This window comes from Meriones unguiculatus, chromosome 15, assembly GCF_030254825.1.
Source record: "Meriones unguiculatus strain TT.TT164.6M chromosome 15, Bangor_MerUng_6.1, whole genome shotgun sequence".
Taxonomy (NCBI): domain Eukaryota; kingdom Metazoa; phylum Chordata; class Mammalia; order Rodentia; family Muridae; genus Meriones; species Meriones unguiculatus.
Genome location: NC_083362.1, coordinates 57,770,546 through 57,794,928, shown reverse-complemented (window position 1 = coordinate 57,794,928; position 24,383 = coordinate 57,770,546). Strand labels below are relative to the sequence as shown.

The following is a 24,383-nucleotide window of genomic DNA, read 5'->3' as shown; positions in this document are numbered from 1 at the left end:
GTCAGATCCAGCCCCCAGCCAATCGTATCTTGCATCCGTTTCAGGCCCTGCTTTTCTCAGTCTCTGACTTCAGCCTCCTTTGGAGTTTCAATCTTTCCATATCAACCTCAATCACCCCAAGAGACAACCTCAACGTTAACCACCTTGAAGAAAGGAGTCTTTCTTCGGCAAGCCTCATGATATGTCAATAAGTCTTTCATACCGTAAGTCTTGGGCATATGCCAGGACTGTAGAGTTGTAAATGAAACTTCGCTTCCACTTCGGGAAATAGGGCCTTGCTGTGTAGCTGAGGCTAGCCTCGTGAAACCATGGTCCTCCGGCCTCGGATTTGCAAATGCTGAGATTGCAAGCTTTGTGCGACCACCCTTGGGTCCATAAACTCAAAATGTGTCTGCTTTTCTTTTCATTTGAGTTGTATGCCAATTATGTCTTTCTTGGGAGCACTTTAACTTCGAGATGCCTCGATTCCCAAAAGAACTGTCTCTAGACTATAGTATCTTGAATACCAAAAAGCACAACAAATGCTCACTGGGTGAATTTTTCATCCATTTTGTTTTCAAAAAGTCTCAGTCTAGTGTTTACTTAGTTACATAGCTCATGTGGACAAGTACAACATTTATAAAAGGTATTAAATTCCTTCATTTGAAATGCCTTTAAAATTGAATTTCAGTTATGAAGTCTAAGGACTCAGAAGATCTTAGAACCTGGAGTAAATCCCCGTGTATTTGAGAATGACGGATAAAGGAGAACAACAATTTATTCATTTCCTAAATGTTCTGGTTGGCCTGGGCTTAATGACTTCATTATATTTCATTAAATATTTTCAGCATCTCTTCACAAGGGACCTAATCATTACAACGACTATTTCATAGTCTTACTATTGTGGCTCAGATCTTACATCCCACTGAGGAATTTGGGCTTCCAATCCAGCTGTTTCTGACCTTGACATGAAAGTGCTTTGGGAGGTTGAATAGATTTAATTACCAGAAAGCAGTATTAAGAAATAGGTTAAATAAATGGTTGACTTCAGGGGGTAACTTAAACTTTCTTGCTCTTAATTCCTCATTCTAACAACTTTTGTCCTAGATAATATCTACAGGGTTTTGTGGCCATGTGTTTGTGATTAAGTGGAATCTGTTTTGTTTTTTTTTAAATATATATATTTAATAATCCATTGACAGAGATAGGTACAAGTGCTTTGTTATTAAGGAACGTTATGTAAAGTATTATACAATAGTGCAGCTATAAGTAGGAGCCCAGGAATAATCAATGTTTTGTTCATATATGTTTGTGTTGTTTAAGACAATAACACAGGTACCTTTCAATTTTTTAATTTATTTGTGTCTGCAGGGGTGGGTGTTTGACCTACATATATGTCAGTCTACCACATATATGCCTGATACCTGAGGAGGCAGAAGCGGGTATGAGATCTCCTGAGGTTGGAGGTACAGATGCTGAGCTGTCATGTACGTGCTGGGAACCAAACCCAAGTCCTCTGGAAGAACTGCCCCTACTCCTAAACACTGAAGAATCTCTCTAGCCCTCAAAGTTAGTTTTTTTTAAGTAAATCTACTAAGCATAAAAAAAAAAAAAACAACAGCATTCTAAGTGCAAGCTGACTAAACTCATAAACCAGACTATCCTTTTATATTTTAAATGCTAATTGCCAAAGTTTATCTGTCAAAAAAGTTTCTCTGTATCTCCCGTGATTTTTGGTTTGGGCTAGATATTCTTTCCAGAAAAATTCTACTCTAGATATATGAACACGTTAGAAGGAAACAGCCACAGAGTTTGTTCATAGGTCTAAAAACCATAATGTGTGGATACTATATTTACTTTGTTACTATCTGAACGTAGAAAGAGCTAATGCCAAAGTGTATACAATAAAGAGCATATTGTCATTAGTCAGTATATGTTATCATGCTCTTAACTGCCATTTGGTGTCAGGGTAGCTTTACTAAAAGACTCTAGCTTTTACTTCTTAATGTTGCACAACAAAGTTTTACAATTCATGAAAGAGAAAAGTCTAGAAAGCAGATCTAACAAGGTTGGTATAATCAATAAAACCATTTTGTTATATTCAAAAGAAGGTAGTGGGAAAAAAAAGTCAGGGATTACTGTAAAAACTAGAGTGAGTTTGAGCTCATGGCTCAGAATAGACTGAATATAATAAAACAATAATGATGACCAGTTCAAATCTTTCTGCCACATGCTGACTTCTGGCACAATTTTACTTTGTAGAGAGACAAGTTAGATCAGGTCTAAAACATTTTTTTTCCCTAAACTCAGACAAGACCACCTGTAACCATTTTTCCTTATGTTGCCATATAATGCCATGAATCTCATGCCACAGAACTTTGATTAAACGAGGCCCTTTCCTATCAAGCTTTCAGCACGAAAGACACTCCAAGACACAAACTGTCTTTACAATTCAGTAGTGTATTCTTGATGTATTAATTCATGCTCCAGGACTCAAATGTGGCTTGGAGGACATTCTAATTAAAGTCAGCCATCAGATAAAAGGGAACCCAAGAAGAAATAAAAACAAACTCCACATTATTTGAAAATAAGACAGAAGGATAAAAGGAAAAATGATATCATGTAATTGAAAAGTTGACTTCCGTTTTTTGGTGAGCATGAAAAACTTCAGTTCTTTATGTCTTTTGAGCAAAGCATCTGATGAGCCAGAGCCCTGCTGTGTGACAAGTAGGCCCGATGCATTTCCTTAATATAAAGATCACAGCTCTGAGTTTTCTTCTGTAGTAAGTACATGTCAACATAGTAAACAAATATGTCAAGGCCATTGGTAAATGGGTCCACATACAGACTAATAAGCCAGAAAACTAACAGAATATGAAAATTAATTTAACAGCTACATCCTTCAAACCATCTCCCTCACAATTTTTTTTGTAAAAACGCAGAAGCAATGTTTTTAAGGGTTAAAAATGAAAAGGTATAAATCATAAGCTGAAGACTTCTGAATAAAAATATTACTGTGAAATATTGGCCAATGAATCAACTGGTCTTCTGCCAACAACGGTGCTACTTATCTTTCCTAGAATCATATTCTTTTATGTTTTCTAGCTTCAATTTTAATGTATTCTGCTAAACATGTTATGGTAAAAATTAGAATTCAATAAATATGGAGGGTAACTCATACCTTAAATTCCTCCAAGATTTTGTAATTTTTTCCATGATATTCACAAAAGTTTTTCACTTCTTTACATTCGGGACAGCATCCATTGTGTTCCACTTTTGTACATTTCGGATGAATTTTGGGGCATTCTGGCTGGTCACAAACCGGTCCATCTAGAGCACAGACACACGGACAGTTGGAATGCCCAGGGAAAAACCGTTCTCCCAACTTGTATACAAAGCCGCTGTCATCCACACACCCTTTCCCTCGATAGTCATCAAAGATCAGATTGTCATTACTGGAAGCCTGGTCACCTTCATCAGCAGGATAGTCTTCATGACTGATGGCAGCAGAGGTGACCAATCCAGGGATGACCAATAGCAGTATGCAAGCTTCATGAATATGAAGAGCCATCCCCCTCCTCACAGACTTCTGGATGTTCTCCTAATATTAAATACACTCAGCTCCTTCCATGGGAATGCAAGAGGGGTGGGCTGAAAATAAATATTTAAAAGATAATTTGACATATATAAAGAGAATAAAGATGCATTTAAGCCCATGCTCTTAAATTGTTTGTATGGGTTCAATTTGGAAGACACTGAGACTTCAAACAAACTAAGTTCATCCAACTGTCTATACTTTATTGTTAAGTTTGAATAGTGGACTTTGGTAATGTCAGTTTTCTTAAAGGTCATTTATGGAGTTATTTTACTTAAGGGTCTTCAGGTTGTAATTTTTCTTTTGAGTTCCAATGATCTGCCTCTTTGCACATTGTAAGAAGTGGTTTCACTGAGTATTAGAAGGTGATTGAAAGTAGCTATTGATATATAGTTAAAGAATATTTAAAATCACATCCATATTTTTCTTTGAATTGGATGAGTAAGTAATAGAATGTAGATGTTATAATAATCTGCATGAAAACAAGAGAGTAGGGTAAAGCAATAAATTCTAAAAGCAAGGGAATTGAAAAAATAAAACTTCAGTTGGACGCAAGTTTAAATGAGATGGATCCTGTATATAGACAATCTTTCTCATGCTCACATTCTGAATGTGGAAGACACTAGATATAAAGAAATAGCACAATAATCATGGTGAATAAGAGAAAACATATCTAAAAAAATATACAAAATTTAATTTATTGAAATAGACTTGTTATAAACAAAGCCATTTATACTATTGTCCACATCTTTATTTTTATGCAGGAGGTAAGCTCCTAGTGGGCAGGAAAGACCTATCTACAAATTTTATAGCGATGAAGGTCTGGCCATGTAATATTATCTGAAGTTGATTCTTTCCATATAATATGAATAACATTCACATTTTAATGAAATTATAATTCATTTGAAATGACCAAAGCATTTGCATTCAGTTAATCTGGACAAAGATGTCAGAAAACAAAACTTTGTGTGAAAGTTTCTTAAAATATTAATGAAGCATCAACATTCACAGACTGTGTGACTTATTATCCGGGTTACTATTGTTAGCTTCCTAAGTGTTAGTATTTGGTAGTAAGTGTTGGCAATGGGATCTCCTTTGAATATTTAAAGTAGCTAACTTATGCAAAGTCTCTGGGGGAAATATAATTTTGGAGAGTAATGAATAAGAAAGACCATTATAAAACATCCCATTCATCTATTTAAATGCTATTGGCTTTATGCCAATATCACTAAGATTGTATGTAGGGCATTTCAAGATATCTAAGTTTTATTCATTGTTTTATTTCCAAATTATATTAAAAACAGTGACAAGCCACTTCTTTTCAGGCTATCATACAATTATGATAATTTTAAGTGTGATGAAGAGGATGTTATAAAACTTCATAAACTCTTAGAATATATTTGCATCTTAAGTTAGATATGCAAATTCTGGTAATAGTAAAATGGAAGGCAATGTATTCATATTCTCTTTAAGAGAAGGTTGGTATTATTACTCCTTCAATATTCTCTGATATTAGAATTCCTTCTGGGTGAATTCCTTTGGGGTAATGATAAAGGAGATGGATTTCTCTTAAAATATGTCAAAAATAATGAGTCATGACAGAACAGGAAAATGCAAACCTACAATTCTACTTCAGAAGCTGGGAGCTCCTTTTGACAAAGCATTTTTTTTTTCTTCTAAATTACTACAGAGACCACAAACACAGTGGGGGCTTCTGGAAAGGTATAAAGATGTTGTACTGATTAAAGCATACATTTGTGCCCCTCTCCCATATGCAGAAAGTTTATCTTGCAAGGCGAGGAAGCTACCGTGCCTCCTCACAGCAGACAGCAGTGCCTATCAATACATGCAAGAAAAGCCATGTGAAATACACACCGGCTTCTGCTCTAGAATGACCCAGGCAGAAAATGATCATTTTGTAAGCCACAGGTAGGCATTAATGTACCAGGTTATAAGAAATGTAAAATGAAAGATAAAAAAAATAGGGGTGGGGTGTCTGCTTCAAATTAACATTAAGCATGCTTTTATTATGAGGGATACATATCCTTTTAATGAAACAAAGTTCTTAGGCTATTTTTTTTAAAGAGCCTTCATCATAATAAATATGCTGTAGTGCCATTTAAGATACTACTGTAAAGGGGGAGTTTAGAGAAATCCAACAACACCGTTATCTGAAGATTTTAAATAGGAACGCAAACACTGGAGCTTAGGATCACTTCCCAGCTAAACTTTAACCCCCTCCGTGTATTGCTACATATGATTTAAAATGACTGCATCTATTTTTTTTTTTTTTTTGAGAAAGCAAATACAACTCATGTCATAAGATTCACTTACCTAGTCACTCTGAGGTTAATGGTGGTGCTGGGGGGGTCACAGACCAATCTGAACTTAAAGGTCAGGTATCTCTTAGGAAAGCCGGTCCTCTTTAGTCACCCAAAGAATGCATTTTCAGGCATGAATTAAAGGCAATCCATCCTCTCTACCTCCCATTTCAAAACACAGCCAAGAAGCAGTCTCCCACCCTTCCAGAGAGAAACACAGCAGACACACATAGAAATACGCTTTGGACCTGTCTTCAGAATTCAAAGCAAGAAGCAGTGCTGGTCCTGTGGAAATCCGGACCCCGGTAACAGAATCATGTTGAACTTATTGTTAGCGTTTTCTTAGATCCTTCTATGAAATTTCCTGGCAGATTACGCCTCCTCCACACATGGGTTCACTTCCACCGTGTTTGCTACGGCAGTAGAGGTGACTTGGCTAGGCTCTGAGGATCACAAACAGAAACAGCATACTGAAGCTTAAAGCCCACTCCACCGGCAGAAGAAGCAGCATCGTCCACAGTATGTTGACTGAATCCCTTCTCACACACCAGAAGACTGTAACTGTGGACGCGAAGCGAAGGCGCAACTTTAGCTGGGGTTTGGCATCCCTGGGAGCAGTTTGCAGACTGCTGATTCGGAGCTCATCCTGCCGGCAGCCGGGAATTCCTCAGCACCACGGACAGCGCCAACAACTGGCTTCTGAGCCCAGCTTGGTTGAATCCCCCCCCCCCCCCCCCCCCTCCAGCTGCTTCCGCGGACCAGGCTGGAGTGTTGTCTAAGCAGTCACTTGATACAGCAGATGCGAGCGGGAAGGGGTGGGGGGATTCTGCGTGCGAGACACTTATTTGCATTTAAATCACAATAAAAAAAAATAAAAAAGATGTGGTTTCACCTAATGCATTCTTGCAAGGGCTGCAGAGACGAAAGTTCCGGGGACTTAGATTTAGATTTAAGCCATCTGCAGTCGTTGGTTATTACTAATAGATAAAGCTCACTCATTGTCAAAGACTGTGAAAATGTATGCTTGCCTGCTCTATTTGACCCTCTGGCTATAGAAAGGTTTTTCTTGTGCTATGCATAATTCAACTTTGGGTCTTCTATAGCTCGTGTTTGATTTAGGGGGAAAAAAAGTAGCCGCGTTTTCCTGCAGTTTGTTCTCTAACGTTAAAAATCAATGTCTTGTAATTCATCTAGTCTGTCATTAGGCGTCATTGTAAAGCTGTTTCTTCCAAACCCCTAGCAAAGACGCCCTGTCTCTAAATTCTTAACCAAATGAGAAAGAGAAAGAGAATGGGAGGACAAACCAGACATATAAATGAGCAAAAAGTTGTAATTTTTATTTGTAGCGGTATGGGGCACGTAGTATTCACCCAAGCTTGTTTTAAAACACTGTGCTATTTATTGGCTGTTTTAGCCCGTTGCTTACTGGCTTGCAAGCAGACTATATGGAGCAGTTTTGGGCCGGAGAGGGACTGCCCTTTGCGTCAGGGTGTGCTGCTGATCAGAGCCACAGTCGAACGGTGCCGTCAGATCCTCCGGAATACATATTCTTGCCATCCTGGGAAAACACCACAGTATGGACCTCGTTCTCATGGCCCACCAGTTTGTGAATTTGCCCAGTTTTAAGATCCAGCAAATGGATAATCCCGCTGGCGCTCGCCTGAGCTAAAACTCGACCTGGAAGAGAGAGAAACAGAGATTTGTCCCAAGCAGTCACAGTGGGTAAACAACACACCAATTTATCTTGTTTTGACTGTGATTCAACAGACTAATTTTTTTATGTTAGGATACCGTTAAATATGAACTAACTCCTGTCTATAAAGATAATTTGAGCCATAAGTAGGATACCTTTAGAATAAAAGCCAGTATCTCTACTTGCTTAACATTCAGAGGTAATGACCTCTGAATGCCCCATCATTCTAGTATTTGTGATTGACAGATCATTTTGAGATGAGATTGAGAGGAACTAAAGAAGACAACTTTATTTTTCATATGAATATATTAAAATAACTTAAATGAATACCTATCTAAATGGGAAATAGAACATATTATATATATATATATATATGTATTTATCCTAGAAGATATAAAATGTATTTACCTGCTTTAAATATATTTATTATAATTCTGCTAAGTCATTGTATAAATCTATGACAGTTGGGATATCTATAAATTCAATACATTTTCTTTGGAGTTGAAATGAAAAAATAATTATTTCTTCCTAAAAATTATATGACTTTTAATTTGACTTAAATTTCTGAATTCTTGCAAATAAAAATATATAAAGTAATCCAAGTTTAGTGTGGTGCATTTTATAATTCTTATGATATATTTAGTGAGTACCAAAAAATTAAAATAACTTAATTTTACTTAATAATTTTATTGATAAACTCCAGTAGGATATCTCACCTGAATTTAGGACATAAGCATTAAATTTGCCATTGGTTATCTAATCATACATAGAAGGTGTATTATCATCCCAACAACAGAGTTTAAAAGTTATTCAACTCTTTTAACATGCTGATACCACACTGGATACTTGACGTGAATCATTGTTAGAAGGACCCTATGACAGAGGACATTGCAGTAACTCCCCCATAAAGATGAAGGCTTGGCAAGGCTAAGCAAGTTGTTCATTGTGTGTGGAAGGAACCAATGTTCAAACACAAACACTTCAAAACTACAGACTTGTAACCATCACGTTTCCACATCCAGATGGCACTGTATCAGCCATGCCTTCTGGACAGAATTTGGGTAGGTGATACATCCTGAAAGGGAATTTGTCTGTTTCATACTAAGAATTCAAGAAGGCCGTCGCTATGAAAAGTGTGGTGAAATATTTCATCACATATCATCCTCAAATCATCATAGCTGCCTCTGAAACAGAGAGAAGCTTTAAGAGTCAAGGTAACCATGATAAATATGGCCTGTTTGCAAACCTTTATAACTACTGGGTTTCTTCATCTAGAACAAAGCCTGACACAGCAAACATCCTTAGGATGGATTAGCATGTCCAAAGCAGCAGATGTGAATATTTATTATAACCCCCCCTTGTACTCAGTCCTTGCTGACGGTGGCATTGCACATGGACATCATTTCCAGCCTCACTCTATGGGTAACTGCTCTTTGTGAGTTTCCTGAAATTCAAACACAAGGATTTTTTTTCCCTTGCAGTTTTTTTTACAACAGCCATGAAAGAGTACTAGATTTTAAAATGTTTAGAACCATACAGAACCAAAGCCCATAAAGAGAAGGACTTAGCTTGAAACCACTATTTCTGTTGTGGTTGAATCTGTAAAAGTCAGATTTAAACATATCCAGAGGGACTTAGGTGATCTTTGAAAGTTTCACAGTAAAAAAGCTAATCGTTTACACAATGATTTAGAAGAGTTGCAAGAAACCTATGAAAAGAATTTAAAAGTTTTTAAGATGTACTTTTACATTTATCTCTACAGTGCATGTGTCCTATTAATAAAATCCTAACAGTAGAATACACTGCTAGAACTTGTTCTCTGACCTCCGTTTGTGTTCCATGGTATACATAGGATTTGCCACACGAAGTCGACAGACCTTAAAAGCATCTATAGTATAACCTCAGCAATGGAATGACAACACAGAAATGTAATTTTAACTGGATTCGCAAGAATTTATGCGAAGCGTGGAGTAATGTTACTAATTAAAGATGATTTACTGCTTTAAGAGAGGAAAGGCCTCAGCCCCACACTAAGAACCACAGGTAACTAAGGAACCTTGAGAGCAGGAGAAATAGTCTTCCCCAGAGAAGAGTGCACCAATGCACTATCCAATACCAAATAGCCAGTCCTGAAATACATACAAGGAAAATACACAGTGGGAAGGTGGTATTTCGGTATACGCATGTATAGGCATATACAAATAAGCAGGCAATAACAATTAATAAAAGAAGAGGCTGTGAATTGGAAAGAGAATAAGAAGGGAGGTAAAGGAGGATCTGGAGGGAGGAAGAGGAAGGGAGAAATGTTGATATAATAATCTCAAAAATTAAAAATGGCAGATAAACATGAAAGGGTGAAAAAAGATAATAAATTACAAGTCATGTCTGCTTTTAATTTTATATCAAATGATCTATACCAAATTATGAACATATATATTCTAAAAAATAAACCATATGACTGAAAAACATATAGTTTAGTATATCAGTCTTGGTTAAAAATAAAATTGTCCAAGGTACATACAAAGGGTTTGGTGTTTTTTACTAGATCTTTGAGTTAGAATGCAAAGTAATAGTTTCTGTTATGACATTTTAATAGACATGTCATTTTACCTCATTCTTTTTTTCTTTTTATTTATTTTTTAACTTTTATTAATTACACTTTATTCACTTTGTATCCCCCATAAACCTCCCCCTCCTCTCCTCCTAATCCCACCCTCTCTCCCCATTCTTCACTCATGCCCCTCCCCAAGTTCAGTGATAGGGGAGGTCCCCCTCTCCTTCCTTCTGATCTTAGTCTATCAGATCTCATCAGCATTGTCATCTTCTGTGGCCTGGTAAGGTTACTCCCCCATCAGGGGGAGGTAATCAAAGAGCAGGCAAATCAGTTTCTGTAAGAGGCAGTCCCTTTACCCACTACTATGGAACCCACTTGAACACTAAACTGTTATGGGCTACATCTGTGCAGGGGTTCTAGGTTATCTCCATGCATGGTACTTGGTTGGAGTATGAGTCTTTGGAAAGACCCCTGTGTTCAAATTTTTTGGTTCTGTTGCTCTCCTTGTGGGGTTCCTGTCCTCTCCAGATCTTATTATTTCCTACTTTTCATAAGATTCCCTGCACTCTGCCCAGCAGTTGGCCATAAGTCTCAGCATCTGCTTTGATAGTCTGCAGGGCAGAGCTTTTCAGAGATCTTCTGTGGCAGGTTCCTAACTTGTTTCCTGTTTTCTTCTTCTTCTGATGTCCATTCTCTTTGCCTTTTGGGATGGGGATTGAGCATTTTAGTCAGGGTCCTCCCACTTGATTAGTTTCTTTAGATGTACAGATTGTAGTAGGTTTATCCTATATTATATGTCTATATAAGTGAGTACATACCATGTGTGTCTTTCTGCTTCTGGAACAGCTCACTCAGGATAATCCTTTCCAGTTCCCACCATTTACTTGCAAATTTCATGATTTCCTTATTTTTTATTGCTGAGTAATATTCCATTGTGTAGATGTACCACAATTTGTGCATCCATTCTTCAGTTGAGGGGCATCTGGGCTGTTTCCAGCTTCTGGCTATTACAAATAAAGCTGCTACAAACATGGTTGAGCAAATGTCCTTATTGTGTACTTGAGTCTCTTTTGGATATATGCCTAGGAGTAGTATGGCTGGATCTTGAGGAAGTGCTATTCCTAGTTGTCTGAGAAAGGGCCAGATTGATTTTCAGAGTGGTTGTACAAGTTTACATTCCCACCCGCAGCGGAGGAGGGTTCCCCTTTCTCTACAACCTCTCCAGCATGTGTTGTCACTTGAGTTTTTCATCTTGGCCACTCTGATGGGTGTAAGGTGAAATCTCAGGGTCGTTTTGATTTGCATTTCCCTGATGGCTAATGAGGTTGAGCATTTCTTTAAGTGTTTCTCTGCCATTCGATATTCCTCTATCGAGAATTCTCTGTTTAGCTCTATTCCCCATTTTTTAATTGGATTACTTGTTTTTTTGCTTTTCAGCCTCTTTAATTCTTTATATACACTGGATATTAGCCCTCTGTCAGATAAAGGGTTGGTGAAGATTCTCTCCCAATCTGTAGGCATTTGTTTTGTTTTGATGATGGTGTCCTTTGCTTTACAGAAGCTTTTCAGTTTCATGAGGTCCCATTTATTAATTCTTACTATTCAACCACAATTCCTTGCCCCATTGTCCCCACCTTCCTGGCCTGTCTGGTCACCTTCCTGCCACGAAGGGCTCTTCTTGCTTTCACGTCACATGGATTCTACTATCACTTCCACACCCTCCCTCAAGATCTTTTCCTCTCTCTTTTTGCTCCCTTTCACAAACTACAGAAACACATACAAATAAAGCATGGCATATTTAAATATCCATTGAATGAAATATGACATTGCTTTTGTCTGTTACATTCAGGAAATTAGCCTGCCCAATTTTTCCATTAAGAAAGAAAACATAACTTGGAGGAAGATTAATTTCATAGTAGCTGATATTTATATATACATTTTTGGGTCTCAAAAGCCATGATTAACATTTATTTTATCAATGAGTATAATTCCTTCTTACTTAATTGATAAATATGCAAATTCCATTTGGTTTTGAACTAAGTTTCTTCCAATCTCTGACATTAAATGAAATAATTGATCTTTATAAACATGTGTATTTCTCAAAATTTTTGTTTTAAGTAAATGTTTAACCTTATTTAAACAACAAAACTTATTTATGTTGTAGTAGTAAGCAAATTTTTGAAGAAAAAAATAATACCACTAAATACCCTCTGAAATAAAGCAGGCTCAGCTGGATTTGTCACAAAAACACAAATAGTTGAACTAGCATCATTTTCTACATACTCTCTTAAGAAAGTTATAAAAGAAATTAACCTATAAAATAGATTGACATCTGTACCATTTTATTTAAGTGTAAATTCATGTAGTATAAACTACCAAATATTAAAGAAAATATGCAGATAAAATATTGGCACTTTTTTCATTTTTTAGTGTTGCTTTTAATTTTTATTTTTTATATTAATTAGAGTCTATTCACTTTGTATCCCAGCTGTAGCCCCCTCCCTTATTTCCTCTCTCTTCTCCTCGCATGCCCCTCCCCAAGTCCACTGATCAGGGAGGTCCTCCCCCCGCTTCCATCTGACTAGCTTATCAGGTCTCATCAGGACTGGCTGCATTGTCTTCCTCTGTGGCTTAGTAATATTGCCCCCTTCTCAGTGGGGAGGTGATTAAAGAGCCAGCCACTGAGTTCATGTCAGAGACAGTCCCTGTTCCCCTTACTAGGGAACCCACTTCTCTGTGTAGTCTTGGCTGTCCTGGACTCACTTTTTAGACCAGGCTGGCCTTGAACTCACAGCTATCCATCAGCCTTTGCCTCCTGGAGTGCTGGGATTACAGGCATGCACCACTGTGTGCATCTGGAACTTAAAAAACAAACAAACAAGCAAAACCTATGCACAAATATTTTATGAAAATTTTCATGTTCGTCAATGTCTTTTGTATAACTCAAGTCTGCAGAAAAATTATTGGCACTTTTCCAAACTAAAGAATTTTTAGAGAACTTTTGATATCTGTGTGTATGGAAATACAATTAGCATTAGAGAGTATGCATCTAAGGATGTTAGGAGTTATCTTAAGCTTTTCAAGTTTATTTTATTTATTTATGTATTCACTTTACATCTGGTTGCAGCCCCGTCCATCCTCCCCTCTCCCTCCTACCTCCCCTCTCACCCATTCCTCAGAAAAGGGGGGCTCTCTTTCCCATCCACCCCAGCTCATCAAGTTGCAACAGGAGTGAGCATTTTCTCGTCCTGTGTGGCCTGACAAAGCAGTCCTGCCCTGGGGAAGTTATCAAACAGCTAGCAAGTAAGTCCCTGTCTGATAAAGTCCCCATTTTCCTTACTAGAGTACCCACACGAAGCCTAACCTGCCCATCTGCTACTGCCTTGTAGGGGACCTAGGTCTAGTTCATGCATGGTCCTTGGTTGATAATTCAGTCTCAGAAGCCCCTCTGAGCCCTGCTTAGTTTGCCCTGTTGGTCTTCTTGTGGAGCTCCTGTCACCTCCAGGTCTTTTTTTTTTTTCTTTCTTTCTTCCCTCCCACTTTTCCACAAGACACCCTAAGCATGGTCCAGTGGAGCTCCTGTCACCTCCAGGTCTTTTTTCTTTCTTTCTTTCTTTCTTTCTTTCTTTCTTTCTTTCTTTCTTTCTTTCTTTCTTTCTTTCCTCCCACTTTTCCACAAGACACCCTAAGCATGGTCGAGTATTTGCCTGTGAATCTCAGCATCTGTTTTGAGGCAATGCTGGGTAAAGTGTTTCAGAGGACAACTCTGACAGGCTCCTGCATGCAAGCTTAGCAGAGTGTCCTTCATAGTGTCAGGGGTTGGAACTCTCCCATACGGAGGGTCTTCGGTTGGGCCAGGCACTGGTTGACTGAGATACCTCAATATTTGCTCTAACTGCTCTATTTTCATCCATGCACATCTTGCAGGCAGGGTAAAATTTGGATGGATTTTTTGTGGGTGGGTTAGTGTTCCTCTCCCTCTACTAAACTAGTTAGAGGGTGTTCTCTTCAGTCTCTATGGCCTCTCTGCTTGAGTCCCCTTCATATCCTCCAAGGAGCCCACCCTGACTTAGGTCCCTAGCTTGTCACAGATAACCCTACCCTTATTATTCTTTTTTGTTTACAGGCCTTCTGTTCTCTGTCTCTCTCTTCCCAATTTTTATCTCTACCCTCTTAACTCTCTATGCCCCTCTCCTGCCTTGTTCCTTCTCTGGCACATCTACATAATGGAATACTACACTCAGCTATTAAAAACAAAGAAATCATGAAATTGCAGGCAAATGGATGGAACTAGAAAATATCATCCTGAGTGAGGTAACCCAGAACCAGGAAGATACACAAGTTATGTACTCACTTATAAGTGGATTTTAGCCATAAAATACAAGATACACATACTATGAGTCACAGACCCAAACAATATAAATAACAAGGAGGATCCAAGGGAAGGTACATAAATCTCACTTAGAAGGGGAGACAGAATAGACAGAGGTAGTGGTGGAAAGAGCTTTTCAAATTTTTTATTTTGTCTTGTTCTTTGAGACATGTTTTTTTTTTTTGTGTGTGTGTGTGTGTGTAGCTTTGACTGTCCTGAAACTTGCTCTATTGCCCTCAAACACAGAATTCAATCAAGGTGGATCTCTATCCAGCTTCCTCTACCTCCAGAGTGCTGAAAAAAGGCATGTGCCACCACTGACCGGCAAACATTTCAATTCTTCACTCCCTTCCTCATCCAGACAAATCTTTCCCAAAGTCAACAGCTCTCCCTAATGTCTATTACCCCAATATTTTTAACACTCATCGAACTTGATATAATTGGTGCTTAAGACATGATTACCTGAAGCCACAGCCTGCTATTAGAGCACAAATATATTTTAGTATATTTTGATGAAAAGCATATGGTTCCACTTCTTTCGCATTTATTCCTATGGAAAAGAAGGAACAGTGTACATCCCATGTTCTTCCCTCAACCTTATGATGCTGATAAGCTTCTCTCAGGACAAAGAGGGACTCGGGGAAACTCAAACTAAAATTCACACACACAGAGACACTCATTTACAGGTATTAGGGGTTTTTCTTGCAAATTTAAGAGTCACTGTTCTACTCTGAATGCAACCGAGTCCAAAATCCCTAAGTAAATAAGCTCTTAAATTGACTGTCTATGTCAAACTCAATTGTGTCATCCAGTGTCAACCTTATGGTAGTGTAAATCTCTAAAACTAAAACATCCATGGTCTTGACAGAAATCACTATCACATATATCTGTTAGTCTTTGGCTCTTAAGTTTGTGTTCTTTGCACTCTTGTATTTTGACAGTAGAGAATGCCAAGCATCTTGGTATGCTTTTTAATATCGCTACAGTTGACTTAAACCCACACTGCACACTCAAGTATAGTTCTACTACCTTTGAACTATTTATTTTATTAATGTCTGATGTGGAACATTTTCCTTAGCTATCTTTATGTTCCCTGGCTATATCTTCACGACAAAAAGCCAAGCCATCCAGTCCAAATTATTTTCAAAAATTGTTTGGTAAACCACATTCTGAGAAGTCCTTCCTCCTGGGTTTCACATAGTAACAAGATCCTCCAAAATATTGTCAGCAATGTATATGTTCTATACTCTTAGCTTTGTATTTATTCAGGGACAAGTGCCATGCCCAACACCTGTGCATTTTCCCAACTTAACAAGGAGAGTGTTGTAATCAATACTCTCAGTGGGTCATAATTAAAGTTGTAACTGATTTAGGGCTTATTGTTTCCAAGCATTGTCCTAAGTCCTCTAAGTGTACTATTTCACTTTACCGTCACAACAACCGTATGGGGTAAAAATATATCTGTGCTATGGATTTGAAATTCAGCTAGAAGAACTGTAGTGCATAATAAAATGCTGTAGAGAATTTATAAAATGCTCCCCTGATTTCAGATATTTCCCATGAACAAATAATATCATGTACTTCACGAATAACTTTCTGTTATCATATATTAAAATAATTTCACTTCAAATATATGATACTTAGTAAAATAGACTGATTTCTATTTGAAAGCTATGCAATATATTAAAACAATTGTTATTTTTACCTTTTGGAAAATGTGACTACAAATAACATTTACAAGTATTTTTATTTTGGACAGTGCTGGGAGATACCTTGCTTTATGGAGGAAGAAAATGAGGTTTAGAAAGATTAAAGCAACTTCAATAAGGCCACCCCATATATGACTAGTGGAATCCGGATTTGGAATCCCTGTGACTCCAAGGCTCATGTTCTTACCCTCTGCGTCATGCTTTAATACCTCTGGATGAATTTTTATCGATTGCCTCAATGTCATCTCCCCACTGTGATTAAGCTTCCCTTACTAAATTTCAACATGACTCAGAGTAAACATCCTTGTTCATTCAGCTCCAGTTTCCAGCTGGACTTATGTATGTTCCTAGGAAATACTTTAAAGTAAAAATCTGGGTTGACTCTAAGAAATATTTCAAAACACTCATTTTGCTATTACTTTAATAGTATTTATGAGCTACAAGGACCTGATTGTACATCTAGCTTGCTAAGAATAAGCATGGGACTTAGGAGAGTTGCCTTTATTCTTTGAAAGCTTGAAGAGCATCCAACATTCCCAGGAATCAATAGTCCTTTGGTGATACAGTAAAGCCATTTCCTCAACTTTGGGAAAGTATTCAATAGTCACATGCTATACAAGAATTATCATCTTGTTTTTGGTCTAGGCAAAACAAATAAAAATTTATCCACTTTCTGATGTGTCTATCTGCAGCAAGCATCCTCTCAGCTTTTCCCAAATAGTGAGTGAAACAAGAAGCTTTTTTTTTTTTTTAAATATAGTGAAGGTATGTTACCTATTTCTTTGTGCCCATTGTTCCCCAAAAAAGCAGCTGGTTTTTTGTTTGTTTGTTTGTTTGTTTGTTTGTTTGTTTTTTTTTCATGTAGTTGAATGATTTCAACTTGGTTTGTTTTTACATGAAATATCTTTTCAGCACTAAGGTAAAATTAATTTGGTAGACTGACAAAGTAAACTGGACCTCAGTTGTCAATATGATGATTCATGTTTCATGGATTCAAAGCAGAAACCACTGGCATGAAGAGAACATTTTAACCAAGGCACGTTTCAAGAATGTCTTTGTTTACTACTGTTTTCCTTGGCAGTATACTCACATCATTTGGTAATGCAATACTCACAGAAGGAAAAGAGGTGATATGGTTATGAAATTCTCTAAATAATGCTGACAGAAATCTTTTGGGTTTGTTGTTGTTTTGGAAGGATAATGTACTCAGGGGCTGAGCTATGTTGGAGAACTCTTTAATTGATCAATAAAATTTCCTCCTGTGAGCTACCAGTTATCAGGTACTGTTAGGGTAACTGTGACATGGATCCTTTCAATGAGGTTTAATAAATTCTCTCTCTATTCAAACATCAAATATTTTTGCTCAGAAAATTAAGATTGAAGACATGTTTCTTACTATGTGGTATCTATACATTTACACATATTATTAACAGAGAAGGTTACACAGCTACCTAAGTTTTGAACATGTTATAGAAACATGTTATAGAAATACAGTTTGATAGCAAGATTACAAATCAAACTTGGACTAAAAATATTTACGTTTCTATTATTATTTAATCACTAGAAGTGTCATTCTAGATTAGATGTATGTAGTTGTAGGAACAGAATTATGTTATAAGAAATAGAAGCTGATCCAAAACGCTTAAACTTAGCATGAATAATGAAAATGTGAATGAAATCCATCATTCCATTTCTCATTCTATATAAGTACAATAAGTTCTCATGATTATTCATGATTTGGTTGAATTTTGTGCAAACCGTTCCCCTAAAAACACAAAACACTCATATTCTATTTCATTCAAATTAATATCATACACAGATCACAGGAAATTTATTTATCACAAGTCCAAGAGTGGAGACTAAAACAATTGTGTGCCCAATATGAAATAACATATCAGAGAGGAGAAGACAGGCTTTGATCAATAAGGAAATGATTTTTATACACATCAGAACCAATTTGAAGCAATTCTCTCGATCAATACAGATAGGCAGAAATGCTTCTCAGCATTTATTACCTGTGGAGAGTGTTATTGATTAATTATATTGATTTTTTTGAATGCATGTGGAGAGGCATCTGTTGTTTCTTTAAAAGATGCCTCAAAATGAAAAGTATCAAGAAACTACTTAAGTTTTAGGGATTTGCATTAATGGCTCAACCTAGGTAATTACTGAGAATTTCAAAAACAAAGTTGAAGGATATATGAAATGCAATTTAGTTTATTTTTAATCCTATTGCTGATCAATATAATACATCATTTAAAATATTAAGAATTAGCTTGGCTAAATGATATAAACTTTTCAGTACTTTTGTTTTTGTAGGGAATGCTACTTAAATGGAAACCATGTGTTGTAATATAAAAATGTGTGCAAACATAAACAATAGATTTTAAATTCTCTTCATAGTTAATGTTATACAAATAATAGTAATTAGGGCAGGGTACAGCTCATTGTCCTACTGTGGGACTTCAGACTAACGGAAATGTTTGTCTTATTTAGAACACATAATGTATTCAAATTATTCAAATAGATGGGATATTGAAGATAAAACACACTATCACTTAACTTTGGTCTGAAAAACTACTTATTAGGTAGGCAAATAGTCTCTTGTGTTGCTTTTGTAAGTTTTTCACAAGAAGTAACTAACTAAATAGATAAATCAATTGTTGTCTTTTTACACACCCCAAAAATCCGTATCTATCTTAGGGAGACCGTTCATTGACACTCCCCAAATTTGTAAAACATAGCAGATGAATTAATTAAAAAATTACTGTGTCCTACAGTGTGTTGTTTTCAAAATATATTCCCCTTGTTAGGATAAAGTGAATGAAGAAATTCTTGAACAGGTGCTCTCTTCCATGAGCTGTCTTTTAAACATTACCGAAATCCCTTGTGAGATGCACCTAAAGTCCTAAAAATGTTTAACTAATTACTGAATCTATTTAGACTATCAACAGCCACCTGCTCTTATTAAGAAATCCTTGTAGACCCGTTTCCTAACATGGTCTTCACCTATGCAGCTGATCAGTGTTGGAATAATATTTATTTGGGGACCCCATGCACCTGGAGTTTTACAAACACTTGAGAGAGGTATTTACTGATATCAGAGGGAATCTTGAGTTCTGGTTCATTTCTGAGAGTCAGATAAGCTGGGGCAAAGCACAGTTCTGAGCAGGTCAGAGACTGTGAAGAGTTCTTTGCCTATTGTTCTTGAATAGGGAAAGAATCCAAAGGCTTCTATTGATATGAGTCTTTTAATTAAAAGTTTAATTAATTTTATTGTATGAAGAAATAAAATGACTTTTAATAGTCCCATTTTTTTTATTTTTTAGACTCTACCAATTGCTATATTTTAAAACTCAAAAAGCAAAGTTCTAATATTTTGAGAATGTTCAAGCACTAGTGTCAGAAATAACTTCACCATAAATGAATCCCCCCTTATGAATATGGAGGTTTTGACTGTGGACAAAAGACACTGTTGACATCTGTTACTTAATGGTGGGGTGGTGAATTGTTAGTAATCACATCCTTATTTTTAGAACCTCATTCTTTTCCATTGGGAGCGAAAACAGAAAGGGGTGAAGATGGTTACATGAACAGAAATATTAAAAATAGTTAGAGTGAAAGAGAAAATATATGAAAAAAATACAACTGACCTGGGTGGAAGTGACAGATGGAAAACCAACACTTCTATATAAATTAAGTGGCCAATCATTTAGTTTAAATAGAGTATAATTTTTTTAAATAAATGTTTACTTTAAGGCTGAAAGTTCAACCTTCTAAAAGGCTAGCCTTGAATTCCAAATCTTTCACAATACCTTACTTAAGAACATAGCTTTGTTATTTAATTTATCTTCAAAATGTCTTATAGTGGTTAGTTTAAAAAAAAAAACAACTAAGCCACTAGTTTCAATTTTCTATGTTTTTGGATATTTTTCCTCTTTTTTGAAAGATTTACTTATTCATTTTATGTGTATGAATGATTTGTTTTCATGCACACCAGAAGAGTAAATCAGATTCCACTACAGATGTTGGTGCTGAGAATCGACCTCAGGTCCTCTGGAAGAACAGCCAGTGCTTTTAACTGCTGAGCCATCTCTCCAGGCCCCTACCTGAAATTTTTTATAGCCTCCTGTTTTTATTCTCAAGGTGACACATGTAGAAACACATAGAAAGAGAGTCTCACTGAGGGTCTTCTAGATCAGGTTGGCTTATGGGGTCTTCCTTGATCACAGTAATTGATGTGGGGAGATGCAGCCTAACTGTGGGTAGCAGTATTTCCTAGGCTGGGGTTCTGAATTGTATCAGTGAGCAGAGGATTAGGCAAAGTAAATTTTTTTTCTCCGTGCCCTTGAGTATGGAGATGGTGTGATCACCTGCTTCAAGTTCCTGCCACCATGACTTCCCCACTAAGACAGACAGCAACCTGGAACAGTGCCTTAAAAGAAAGCCTTTCCTGATGGCTAAGACATTGAGCATTTCTTTAAGTGTTTCTCTGCCATTCGATATTCCTCTACAGAGAATTCTCTGTTTAGCTCTGTTCCCCATTTTTTAAGTGGATTACTCGGTTTGCTGCTTCTCAGCTTCTTTAGTTCTTTATATATACTGGATATTAGCCCTCTGTCAGATAAAGGGTTGGTGAAGATTCTTTCCCAATCTGTAGGCAGTCGTTTTGTTTTGATGATGATGTCCTTTGCTTTACAGAAGCTTTTCAGTTTCATGAGGTCCCATTTATTGATTGTTGCTCTTACAGCCTATGCTGTTGGTGTTCTGTTCAGGAAGTTGTCTCCTGTATCAATGAGTTCTAGGGTCTTTCCCCACTTTTTCTCCTAACCGATTTAATGTGTCTGGTTTTATGTTGAGGTCTGTGATCCACTTGGACTTCAGTTTTGTGCAGGGTGATAAGTATGGATCTATTTGCATTTTTCTACATGTAGACATCCAGTTAGACCAGCACCATTTGCTGAAGATGCTATCTTTTTTCCATTGTATGGTTTTGGCATCTTTGTCAAAGTTCAGGTGTCCATAAGTGTGTGGGTTTATTTCTGGGTCTTCTGTTCGGTTCCATTGATCCACCATTCTGTTTCTATGCTAGTACCATGCAGTTTTTATTACTGTTATAGTACAGCTTAAGATCAGGGACGGAGATACCTCCAGAAGATCTTTTATTTTAGAGAACTGTTTTAGCAATTCTGGGTTTCTTGTTATTCCATATGAAGTTGAGAATTTTTCAGGTATGTAAAGAATTGTGCTGGTAATTTGATGGGAATTGCATTGAATCTGTAGATTGCTTTTGGTAAGATGGCCATTTTTACTATGTTAATCCTGCCAAGCCATGAGCATGGGAGATCTTTCCATCTTCTGATATCAATGGGACCTCATGAAACTGAAAAGCTTGTGTAAAGAAAAGAAAAAAACTATCAACAGAACAAAATGACAGTCTACAGACTGGAAAAAGATCTACACCAACCCTATATCTGAGAGAGGGCTAATATCCAGACTATATAAAAAATTTTAAGAAATTAGGCACAAACACCAAACAAATCAATTAAAAATGGGGAACAGAGCTAAACAGAGAATTCTCAACAGAGGAATATCAAATGGCAGAGAAATGCTCAACATCCTTAGTCATGGGGGAAATGCAAATCAAAATGACCCTGAGATTCCATCTTACACCAATCAGAATGGTTAAGATAAAAAATTCAAGCAACAGCACATGCTGGCAAGGATGTGGAGAATGGGGTACACTCCTCCATTGCTGGTGGGAGTGGAAACCACTTTGGAAATCAATGTGGTACTTTCTCAGAAAATTGGGAAAAGCTCTACCTCAAGATTCAGCTATACCACTCCTGGGCATATACCTGAAAGATGCTCTACCATTCAATAAGGACATTTTCTCAGCTATGTTCACAGCAGCTTTATTTGTAATAGCCAGAATCTAGAAACAACTTAGATGTCCCTCAACAGAAGAATGGATACAGAAATTGTAGTACATTTGCATAATGGAATTCTACTTAGCTATCAAAAACAAGGAAATCTTGACATTTGCAGGCAAATGGATGGAACTAAAAAAGATCATCCTGAGTGAGGTAAACCAGAACAAGAAACACATGCATGGTATATACTCACTTATAAGCAGATAATAAGCATATAATATAGGATAATCATACTAAAGTCTACAGATCTAAAAAAACCTAAACAACAAGGAAGACCCTAAGGAGGATGCTTAAATAAATAAATAAATCTTAAAAAAGGAAAATCTACCTAACATAGTAAAAAGTGGTTTGAAATGTGTTAAGAATCAGTTGCAACCATGTTCATACTAGCTCTATTTAAAATAACTAGAAGCTGCAAACAACTTAGATGTCCCTTAACTGAGGAATGGATGAAAAAAAAATCACAGTACACTTACACAATGAAATATTACTCAACTATTAAACACAAGGAAATCATGAAATTTTCAGGCAAATGATGGGAACTGGAAAAGATCATCTTGAGTGAGGTAACCCAGAAGCAGAAAAACACAAATAATATATATTCTCTTATAAATGGATATTAGCTATATAATATAGAATACATATACTAAAATCTATACACCTAAGGAAGCTAAACAACAAGAAAGACCCTAGGGAAGATGCTCAGTCCTCATTCAGAAGGACAAATGTGATAGACATCAGAAGCAGAAGACAGGGAACAGGACAGGAGCCCAACACAGATGACCTCTGAAAGACTCTCTTGATCGAGGTATTGAAACAGAGGCTGAGACTAATAGCCAAACGTTGGGCAGAGTTCAGGGACTCTTAGGAAAGAAGAATGAGATCCAAAGACATGGAGGGGACAGGAGCTCCAAAAGAAGACCAACAGAGCCAAAAAATTCTGGGCCGTGGAGGCCTTGCTGAGACTGATAACCCAACAATGGACCATGCATGGAAAGGACCTAAAACCCTGGCTCAGATGTAGCCCACAGACTCAGTATCCAATTGGGGTCTCTAGTAAGAAGAGAAGGGACTTTCTTTGGCATGAACTTAGTGACAGGCTCTCTGGTCACCTCTCCCTGGGAGGGTCCAGCCTTGTCAGGCCACAAAGTAAGACAATGCAACGATTCCTGATGAGACCTGATAGGCTAGGATCAAAGAGAAGGGGAGGAGGACATCTCCTATCAGTGGACTAGGGGAGTGGCATAGGGGAAGAAAAGGGAAGGAGGAGATGAGGGAGGGGTCCATAGCCAGGATACAAATTGAATAAATTTTAATAAATGGTAATAATTATATATTAAAATAAAATGAAAGCAATTTAGTATTACCAGAGAAGCTACTAGACAAATTTTAAGATTATGTTCTTCTTGTCCTGAACATGTTAATGTACCTCAATATGGTACATTTGCCAAATCATTTGTGGCAAATGGACATAACTCATACCCCTGAATTTGGAAAAGTGAAATATGTTCATGTAACAATTGATACTTTTTCAGGATTTATCATGGCAACTCACTTAGCAGGAGAAGCCACCAAACATGTTATAAGTCATTGCTTAAAATGTTTTGCTACAATTGGCATTCCTTCCATTATAAAGACTGATAATGGTACTGCATATATTAGTCAAGCTTTTCAGTGTTTTTGTGTGCAAATGAATACAAGTCATAAAAGAGGTATTCCATATAATCCTCAAGGTTAAGGAATTGTGGAGTATGCTCATGTATCTCTTAAGAATCAATTGCAAAAAAAGAGGGGGAGTCATAATCCCAATCATCACAGAATTGTATTAATCATGCTCTCTTTATTTTAAATTTTTGAACGTGGATATACATGGACATTCTGCAGCTCATCAGTTACGGCACCCTAATACCAAACATAAATATGGAAAGATCTAATTACTAGTATATGGTAGGGCCCCAACCCTGTATTAATATGAGAAAGAAGGCATGTTAAGTTTTTCTGCAGGACACTTGAAGGAGCCTGGTGGATCCCAGAAAGCTTGGTGAGATTTGCGTGTGATGTTTCCTGGAAGGAGGATGCTCCTGCTGCTGACAATAATGAATTCAGTCCTGATGATGAACAGAGTGCTGTATTGGGCTTATGCTCCTGACCCACCTTTGTTTCATTCTGCTCTCGGGAGAAGATATTGTACAGAGAAATCTCTTAGATACAAGATACAATGCAAATG

At 37.1% G+C, this 24,383-nt stretch overlaps 2 protein-coding genes across 7 annotated transcripts in view; both read right to left on the bottom strand.

Annotated features, from left to right (window-relative positions):
* The window catches only part of Vwc2l (von Willebrand factor C domain containing 2 like), a 171,671-nt gene extending 165,057 nt beyond the window's left edge, over nucleotides 1-6,614 (bottom strand). Inside the window, exons 1-2 of the mRNA XM_060368585.1 lie at nucleotides 5,909-6,614; nucleotides 3,161-3,630 (exon numbers count right to left, since the gene is read on the bottom strand). Of these exons, the coding sequence (XP_060224568.1) occupies nucleotides 3,161-3,550 (390 nt within the window). The 5' untranslated portion in view covers nucleotides 3,551-3,630; nucleotides 5,909-6,614. The remainder of the gene's footprint in view (nucleotides 1-3,160; nucleotides 3,631-5,908) is intronic.
* A 632-nt stretch (nucleotides 6,615-7,246) lies between these two features.
* The window catches only part of Spag16 (sperm associated antigen 16), a 910,901-nt gene continuing 893,764 nt past the window's right edge, over nucleotides 7,247-24,383 (bottom strand). For all 6 annotated transcript variants that reach the window (XM_060368580.1, XM_060368581.1, XM_060368577.1 and 3 more), the window contains one exon: nucleotides 7,247-7,572. In XM_060368580.1, coding sequence (XP_060224563.1) covers nucleotides 7,397-7,572 — 176 coding nt within the window. In that variant the 3' untranslated portion in view covers nucleotides 7,247-7,396. The remainder of the gene's footprint in view (nucleotides 7,573-24,383) is intronic.